This window comes from Nelumbo lutea, chromosome 1 (assembly GCF_056320005.1).
Source record: "Nelumbo lutea isolate HS-2025 chromosome 1, American lotus-T2T, whole genome shotgun sequence".
NCBI classification, from domain to species: domain Eukaryota; kingdom Viridiplantae; phylum Streptophyta; class Magnoliopsida; order Proteales; family Nelumbonaceae; genus Nelumbo; species Nelumbo lutea.
In genome coordinates, this window is record NC_142684.1 from 135,202,636 (window position 1) to 135,212,828 (window position 10,193).

At 37.7% G+C, this 10,193-nt stretch overlaps 1 protein-coding gene across 1 annotated transcript; it reads left to right on the forward strand.

The window, feature by feature from the left end:
• On the forward strand, positions 1-1,282 carry LOC148877737 (early nodulin-like protein 4). Its single transcript, XM_088943167.1, has 3 exons — positions 1-102; positions 266-485; positions 589-1,282. Exons 2-3 carry the CDS (start codon positions 311-313, stop codon positions 1,110-1,112), a joined length of 699 nt encoding a protein of 232 aa, XP_088799293.1. The 5' UTR covers positions 1-102; positions 266-310; the 3' UTR covers positions 1,113-1,282.
• Positions 1,283-10,193: the final 8,911 nt, after the last annotated feature.

Genomic DNA, 10,193 nt, shown 5'->3' on the forward strand with positions numbered 1-10,193 from the left:
TTACCAACTATAGAGAGAATAAAGGTTTCCCATAAGGCAGAAAACTTATTACACGTAGCGAATGAGCAGCGGTGGTTTCTTAAGACGTTCAACTTTACAACGGTAACCTCATTACCAACTCTGTGTCTCTGTCTATATATATCAAACCAGCCAGGCTTCCTCTAGCTGTTACAGAACTTTGCGTAAGAGGGCATTCTAGAAGCTCCCTCTTCCCTCCCTCTCTCTCTCTCTCTCTCTCTATAATCTGAAATCCGTTTTTCTCCAGGTGGGTTTCTCTGGTTCTTCAGCGTTCTTCTCTGCAGAGCACAGAATGGAGCCCTGGAGATTTCTCCGGTTTTTGTTTCTAATGGTAGCCGTCTGTAATCTGTGTTTATCCCAAGCTCATGATTTCTATGTTGGTGGGAGATTTGGATGGGTGTTAAACCCTTCTGAGAAGTACAATGACTGGGCTGAAAGAAACAGGTTTCAAGTCAATGATACCCTTGGTAATCTCTCTCTCTCTCTCTCTACCAATTGTCTTCTTCATCTGTTCTTTGCTCTTTTTTCTGGGTAATGTGATTTGATTTATGGGCATTTTTTGTTTTGCAGTTTTTAGATACAAGAAGGGAGAGGACTCGGTGTTGGTTACAAGCCCAGAGCACTACTATTCCTGCAATACATCGGAACCGATTATGACTATGGTAGATGGGTTTTCCAAGTTCAAGTTTGACCGATCGGGCCCCTTCTACTTCATAAGTGGAAATCCCGGAAGTTGTGCCAAGGGTCAGAGGCTGATCATCGTTGTTTTGGCTGTGAGAAGCAACACCAACAGTACACCTCCTCCTCCTCCACCTCAGATTTCTCCTTCCATTCCATCTCCACCTCCCACAGCCTCTCCACCCAAAGCACCGTCGCCCGTGTCTCCTGCTCCTAGCTCCAAAACACCAGTTCCATCTCCTTCCCCAGCCAATTCACCCGTATCGCCTTCTCCTTCATTGTCTCCACCGGTGTCTCCACCGGTGTCGCCCACACCTCCTTCGTCTTCTACAACTTTCACACCCTCTCTGGTTTGGGTTTGGGTTGTTTCGCTGGTAGTGAATTTGGTTTTGGCTAGCTTTAATGTCTCCCTCTAGATTGATAAAAATGATCATAAACAAGTATTGATTTTTCGGAATAATTTTATCCGCATATTTCATTAGGAAGAGGGGGTGGCTTTATTTTGATTTTTTCACTGTGTTAAATAGTTCTTTGATGTAAGGTTTATTCAAATTGATATAAATATATTGGTTCATACATGTCCAAACCTCTTATCTGCTTCGATCAATTTTTGAGTCGTAATTCTCTCATTCTCTCTTAGAAGCAAATAGACGTGGCCTGAAAGAGAGAGAGAGAGAGAGAGAGAGAGATGGTCGGTCATCTGAATCTGACTTGTCTCAGATGACACTCGGATTGAAACGGATCAGACGTAAAAAGTATCATCTTGTGAATGAAGAGGACAAATACTGCTACGTTTTCTACTCGTTTTCATAGACGACCGACTTTCATTTGCAGACATGCAGAACTGCCCAACCATGAATATGCTTCGGTTTTAGATCCAATTGCTTTGTCCAGTTCTATAATAAAAAATAAATTATAAAGAAATGCCACGAGTATAGAATTTTGTTTACAAGAGCATGCAAAAGAATAAAAAATAAGTAGCACATCTACATCAATGTATTTATTGAGTCCGGAGCTCATGCCCACCAGAATTCTGCCCACCAGAATTCTGCCCACATTTATCGCAGCCATATATGGAGAACATCTTATATTTCATGTGCAGAATTCTGCCCACCAGAATTTTGAATAGGCGTGGGCAGAATTTTCGTGGGCAAAACATTGGGGGTGGTATTAAATAGTCCTCCAGGTGGATGTGGATCCCCACTATAATATTTCATGTGCAGCCCCCGCATTCAAAATTTGACAAAATCTGAACCGGCCTGGCAATTGGATCGAATCGAGTTAATTTTGGGTCGGGTCAGCAAAGGTTAAGACCTAACCTTAAATATCAGGTTACAGTTGGCCCACAGGTTAGATGGGTCAATGTTTCATAACCATCTGGTTCGAGAATATTGGTTTTGAAAAGAGGTGACTTGGCGACAACCCGTGACCCGACCCGACACAACATACCAGTGTTGTAAGACTCAAATTGGACCAGATGATAGGAACGGTGGTTTTTTAGGTCCGATCCGACTATAATCCAGTCCGAGTCCTACAACATTGTTATATACAATTGAATGGATCTTATATTGCTACTCTTGCCTGGTTGAGTGGAATCTTGTGGTCCGAAATGAAAACCAGGTGGTGCATTATTTTGGCTAGTAATTAAGGAATATAAGGATATCATCTTAATTATAACTGATTGAATTACGTACTGTAACTTTGTAATAAAAAGAAAAGCAATTGGCTTTGTTGTAGTGGGGCATCTAGTCCTTAGAAATGAATTCTATCTTTCATAAAAGTAGAAGAAGATGGATGGTACGTGTATTGATGGATATGCTCTGTCTATTATTAGTATAGGAAAAAGAAAGAATTAACAGTGACTACTCCTCCAAAGAATCTTTCTATAGCAGGCACTATGAAGACTTGTATGGATGAACTTGACATTGACAACGAATGAGCCCATCAGGTTTGACATAAGCATTAGGCATGATCATTTCTGTCCACGCCCGCATTACCTGGCCTGGCCCGGCTTACGCTTACATTAAACCCTACACATAATGCGGCCAAGTTTGATACTTGAAATCTTAGGCTTGGGCCCCAATTCACGGGTGGGTTCTCCACGTTCTGTGCTAATGGGCCCTGTGTACATTGTCATCAACCCATTGACTAGGCCTAACTTGCATGTCTTAAGATTTAAGAGTCCACTATGACCAAAAAGACATGATACCTTAAAAAAAGCTGGTAACCAATGAATTTGTATCATTACAGTGGTAAATGATGAGGGGTAATTTGGCCCGATCTAACAATAATAAGACACGTGGAAGCGACCTGCTGATTGGATGATGACTCGGCATTCTCTGTCATCTCAGTTCGGGTACTTCGGGCACCTCGGCCAAGACCGAGGTCCGAGAAGCTCGTGATGACCTAACCTATCGAGTTGACATGTAGCCAACTGTCTCTGACCTCTCTGAGATCACAATGCACGTCTACAAGCTCTATCCTTATCCCCCTCGGATTGGACAGACTCGATAAGCCTTATTAGCTAGCATGAAGTCCACCTCCTGGTGCAGAATGGATTCCTAGTAGCACGAGCCGGGGATCTCGGAGGTGTTTCGTATGACTTACAGTAGCTCACCTATATAAGGGCATCAACCCCAATGTCACAAAGTATGCATGATTACTTGCTCACTAACCTTCTAGAATACAATATTTTAGCTTGCAGTTTAGATTACTAAGGGCCCGTTTGGCAAGTCTTTTTGAGAAGATCTTCTCGTAGCTCTGATAGTCAATAGACACAGTGAGCTTTTGACATAAGATTTGAGCAACCCGAGTGTTTGGCAGATGCACGTCTTTTTGTGCATCATTTTCGGGTCTTTTCGCGTGAGGTTAAAACATGAAAGACGTGGAAAGCTTCATTTGGAGCTTCTCGAAATCAGCCCAAAATGGGCTTCGTGTGTCTTTTCGACGTCACATCTTTTGGTGGCTAGATCTTCTGCATGCCAAATGGGAATAGACCGATTTTTTGTCTTCCTGACTTGTAAACAGCTGAAAGACTGCGCAAAAAGATGTGCCAAATGATGCCTAACTTAAACATCAGAGCACCCACACCGGGTAAGCCACCCGGGTCTTTTGAGTATTCCTTTCTTGCAGCCGGCCAAGAAAGTGGATTGACATCCGAACTGCCCTCCAGCTAAGAGGATCCAGATCTCGCACTATCAGTTAGGTTTGACAAGCAAATTTGGATCTCCTATACATTTGGAATATCTCCCTATGAACGGTAAATGACAGCATGGAAGATGTTGCCCATGAATGGCAACATGAGGAGATGTTTTCAATGTACAGCTGTAGTGTGCTATGGATAATGTGGATAGGAGATTCTAATGATCATCTAATGATCATGAGGCTTCTCAACCCATCTTGGAAGGAATTTTGATTTCTTAGAGGGTATTTGATATCAATGCGTTTCACTGGCGTTGAGTTTCATAAGTTTTCTAGATTTATAAGTGTTTCAAGGCAATGCAAAAAATGTCAATTTGCCGATTCAAGAAACGCCTCTATTTGCGAATCTAGAAGCTCGTCATTGCAACAATTAATGTTGTTTTAGAAAAAAAAAAAAAAAAAAGAAAAAAGAAAAAAAACCGGCTTGCCAATGCCAAACGCATTTAAATACATTTATGTATGTATTCTTTTCTAATGTGGCAAACTTGCCAAACACCCACTTAGTTACATATATACTTGCACTCTGTGCTTCTATTTGCATGGAAATGCATTCATGGTTTAGCCCCCACTAGAGTTTCTCTTGCTATGATGTTTTTGGTGGGGATTATTGATAGTGTATGCCATTTCTATGAGCAATCAATCACGGTTCACGGAGACCATTTCTCACATCTTCTTCCTTTCTCCCATGTCAACAATGATACAGTTTGGTTTAGGAGCTCCGTTTCTCTTCACAGTTTAAGTGAGATTAAGAATTGGATGACTTGGTAGTGGTGGTGCATGGATAGCCATGGCAGGATAGTTTTGGCCTTCTCGTATTTCAGCTGCATAGACTCAGTTCATCGAGATAATAAGACTTTGTTTGGGAATGATGCAAATAAAGTGTGAATGTAAATATGCAGCGTATGTAAATTGGTTCATGTAAATGTAAAGTTGGGTTATGATGAAAGGAAATTTGGCCCGACCTCGTAACAGGGAGACACGTGGACGTGACTCGACGCAAGTGATAGCTCAGCATGATCAGTTCGCTACAAAGCGACCTCGGGTACCCTGATACCCTGAACTGAAGTTATCCCGAACTAAGTTCACTCCGGTATCAGATCGTGACTAGGATAACGATATCAAGTTCGCTATAGATCAAACCCGGACAGATGGACCACCTCGGAAAGAATCCACCTCGAAACAAGCCTACCTCAGTGCAAGATCACCTCAGTACTAAGGCACTTCGGCATTCAGAGCATGTTGGGCGCTCGCCACCAAGCGGCCCGACACTTCACAAGCAGCTCGCTACCTAGTCAGGTCGACCTTCACATGACAACCCTGAGGATCTCATCACCGTACCCCGCATCTTATGGGACCGTACTTTGTAACGGCTACATTAACTTATCCACTCCCCGATTCAGGCAGAGGTGGGCAACCTTACCGGTTGGTGGCATTATCCCCACCTAACACGGAAACGGATCCCCACACAGCAAGGATTCAAGAACCACTCCACCAAATGCGCGAGGACTCTAGTATATAAAGACATCACCCCCCACGGGCGAAAGGTATGCATAATCTTTGCCCTCTAGCTCTCTAACTCTCTGATATCATCTTCAAGCTCTCTACTACTAAGTGCTAACTTAGCCATCGGAGTGTCCCCGCCGGGTAAACCACCTGGGATCTCTGACTCCTTTCTTGCAGGAACCTCAGTTCTCGTCATTGCTGACAGCTAGATCGTCTCCAGTAGGGAGTAGCCGGATTACGCCACATCAAGTTAGTTTTGCATTGACAAATTTACTTTCTTACTAAATAGACTTCTAGTTGTAATGGATGTAAACATGAATCCCAATAAAATATATCTTTTTTAACAAAAGCCCACATTGAATGCAAATTTACTTCTTTTTTATCAATGTACATTTACATCTCATTTTGAATGTAAATATGTATTGAAAAATGTATTTTCTGTAATTTATCGATGCATAATTGTATTCTTGTCAAACACTAGCAAAACTGAATGAGAGTACATATTTACCCTGAGCTAGGGTTTATACTCCATTTGCATTGTTCCCAAATGGAACCTAAAGAACTCCATTACCACTGAATGTTCACTGCATTATATATTATATTAATATATAATAAAAAAACTAGATATATATATATATATATTATGTTTTAAATAATAAATAATATATTACGTATTATAAATAAATATATATATATATATATGTATATATAATGCATATTTATTAATTTATAATATATAGAAAATATAAAATATATAAAATATATATAAAGTATATAAAAATATATGTATAGCGGCTGATTTGATTAACTTTCAATTTTTTATATTGGCAACCGAAACCGAACTGATACCTTTGCTTTTTTTAAAATACTAAACCGATTGGTTTAATTAATCAAATTATCGGTTTGGTTTCGATTGAATTTTTGGTTTAATTCGATTTTTCTTGTTCACCCGAGTCTCCACGAGTCACTATGAGGGAGGTCCTAAGTTGGAAATGTCCTCCTCTGTGCTTTGTAAAAATGAAGTGAGCAGGCTGGTGCCTGGTATTATTGTAAGAGACGATGTTGAAAATTTCCTCTTTGCATGTACTGTACTCTCACCACTTTGCACACCGGAAACTGCTGAAGCCAAAGCTAAAGCGTATCTTGATGGCACAAAGGATGGTAAGAGATTTGGGTTTTTCACACATTCTTATTGAAGGTGATTAAATTCTTGAAACTTGATTGTGGACTGCAGAAGACTTAACAAATATATACATTACAAAACCTTGTATGTTGTATTTATTCATACTGCATGTACATATATATTTGTATTTGTTACAGTCTAATTAGGAGTCCTAGGCCAAATTTTCCTCGTCCTTCCCCTTCATTGTAAATCTTTTTGAGGTGAGGTTTGATGAATGGAATCAGCATTAGAGGGATTTAAAAAGATGGTATTCATCAAAATTCACCCAAAGAGGGGTGGGAGTTTGATTGATCAAAGTTCTGGTTTCATACCTTTCTCCATCTTATATATTGCACATATATTAAAATACGAAAAAGTATGGAGAGACCCAATGTCAAAAACCCCCACTCTATATACTTATGCCTGCCCGTGAATTGGCATCAATTCCGAGTTGGTTATCCACCCCAACTGTATTTTGGGCCTAAAAATTCTGACCCTGGGCTGAATCGTCATTCTCCCATTAAAATATATGTGCAATAAAATTTAGATAAAAGGGTTAAACATACCCTAAAATTTAAAAAATGAACTTAAAAATACCTAAAGTTTTAAAATGGACTTAAACATACCTTATAACTTTTTTACCCTTTATTAGTTAGGCCTTAGGTATATTAGCACTGAGTGCAAAATTTGACTCCCATTAACATATGCAAGTCCAAAACCAAACTACAGCAGATCAATATATCCAGATTGGCAAATAAATTACGGTGCTTGTTGAGTTAACCCTTCACAGATTTGGGAAAATTAAATAAATGGGGGATCTGAGATTTTGTGGGCCAAATCTTTTAGATTTGAAATGTTTCTTCAGGAGCATGGATTGAAGCAGCTCAATGCTGCTCTGCATCCATCTAAATTCGCATTTAAAAATCGACGTAAACTCAGATTTCTCTTTTCATGTTCATTTACCTGGAGAAGAGGCTTGGAACCAAAATAAATGAATAGAACATAAATGCTAACGGTAAGAGTTTTGTAGATTCCCATATAATGCCTTCACCACCAATTATCCTATTCGATCTCAGTACGCTTAAAGACGTGCATGGCCAACAAACCTCCTGAAATATCAAAAATTAAGAGTTTGAACTTCAATTACCATAAAGAGTCAAAAGGAACTACAGAGGTTCTACAAAATGCCGGGAATCTCACACAACTATAGTTTCAGGTTTTCAATATATACAAGTTTCATCTGTTAAGGGTAAAATAGGGTTTTAAAAATTTAAAATTAATTCACATGTTAGGTTTAAGCCCATTAGGTTACGGCATAAGGTATATTTAAGTCTATTATAAAATTTCAGAGTATGTTCAAGTAAATTTTTAAAACTTCGGGTATGTTTAAGTCTTTTACCCATAAAATTATTTATAAAATTTTAAATATAAACTTAAATTATTTAAAAAATAATTTCATTAACTTGTGTGGGCAAATCTAGATGCTCTGCGGACTGAACATATTCTATCAGACCTGGGGTGCAGACTGGGCCAGCCCCGGGAAGATCAAGGTGCTCCACATTAAATCAGGCCTGGGTCCGGCTTGGCTCAACCCATTATCATCCCTTATCCTATTTCTGGCAGAAGAAGCAAATGACATGGCCAATCAAAAGCATGTCCATGGTGTATAGCGTATGGGGACTTCTATGGATCAGTCATATCTTCAATCTACATGTCCAAATCAACACTGGACATTTGGCAATTAGGATTTATTAAGTCATCCAAGTTTTTTTTTTTCATGAGGGTGTGTGTTTTATAGTGTGGATGAGAAATTTGTGGGTGTGGACTGGTCCACACCATACCCTGTGACAGGGACCAATTCACATTACACCACAGTTCACAACTTCTCTAAACTATGCAAAAATTATGTGGACTGAACCGGTCTACACCCACAGTGGCGTTTTGTAGGCGTAGTGCGAATTCTATGTATCTCATATATATTTTATGAATGATCTACATACTTGATCATAAATGTCTAATTTTTGCATTTTATATGATAAATAGATAGAAAAAAAGCATCGATAAATTAATATTAACTAATAAACATTAATTCTAATAAAAAAAATAATAAAATAATTAAAAAATAAAAATATATTATATTAAATACTTAAAAAACTTATTTTATTGATAAAAATATTAAAAATTAATATTTAAATAAATCAAAAAAGAGTGGAGAAGGAGAACCACTAGGCTTATGTTAGAATTAACATTAAAAATTATTATTTTAAATTCTAAAAATTAAAAAGAAAGAAAAGTATGCAAAAAAGTTGTATTGTATTAAAATAAAGTGTGAAAATGTTGTGGACCGGTCACATCCATGAGATATATGTGTGGATGAGATTTTAGGCCGTGGACGGGGATGGTCCACGATATATTGTGGACTAGTCCCATCCATAGCCAATCCAATGCCGTGGCCATCCTATGGCATGGACTAGAACAAGCCATCCACTAGATGACCATAGTTCTGAGCACCTCCGAAATTGTTGAAACCACCTCTAAAGTTTGGTAATTGCAATTACCTTTTGAACTTTTTGACACAATTGCTGAAATTGTTGAAACCCCATCTATTAGAATTCTCTAACAAGAGGGCCAAGCACCAAAATGTCCAAAATATTCATACAATTACTTTTGACCAAAATGTTTATTTTCCAATATCTTTTCAAAATTGATTTATTTTCCAAAATTTCCCTTCATGTTAATCACTCAAAGGTAAAACTACAACTTTAAAATCTTTTTTTTTTTCATAAGGTTTGTGTTGTTTTTTTTTTTTATAGAAACCAACCCGAATATATAATAATGGCATGGGTATTTTGGACAGTTTTATGCCTCTTATTAGAAGATTTTAACAAATAAGGTCTACTTGTAACCATTTTAAAAAGTTTAGAGGAGGTGATTGCAGCAATGGTAAAAAACTTTAGGGGAGGTTTCAACAATTTACCCTTATTCATTTATTTATTTACATTTTTTATATTGATCAAACACTTTATGAATGGGGATGTTCAAATTAGAATGATAAACCAAAAACCGAACCGATAATCAAATAAGCTAGTTTGGTTCAGTTAATTCGGGTATCAATTTGGTTCAGTTTTTATTTTAATAAAAAAATTAGTTATCAGTTTCATTTCGATTTTGCTGAAGCTTTCAATTGATGACTAATATTAAATATATTAATATTTAATTGTGTATTAAATATTTAATTTTTTATTTAATACTTTACTAGCAGGGACCTTGCGATGCAAGGGATTTTTTAAGTGAAAGCTAAATAATAGAAACATACAATAGTATACAATTGTTTCATATTTTTATCTTTTTGAATAATTAATAATTATTTATATTTTGGGCTCGACTATGATATGGGAAAGATATGATATCTGAAATTTTTTTTGACCAATCAACTAATATCATAACGTGGTAGCCAATTAGGTGTTATTTATCAAAATTCATAGGTGGATTTTGATTGGTCAAAATTATTTTCATACCATATCTTTTCCATATCATAGATTTTTCCTTATATTTTATATACTATTTGAAGGGTTGAGAGATCCATCACATGGACGCCCAAAGATTGCGGTATAAGGGACGAATTTCAAAA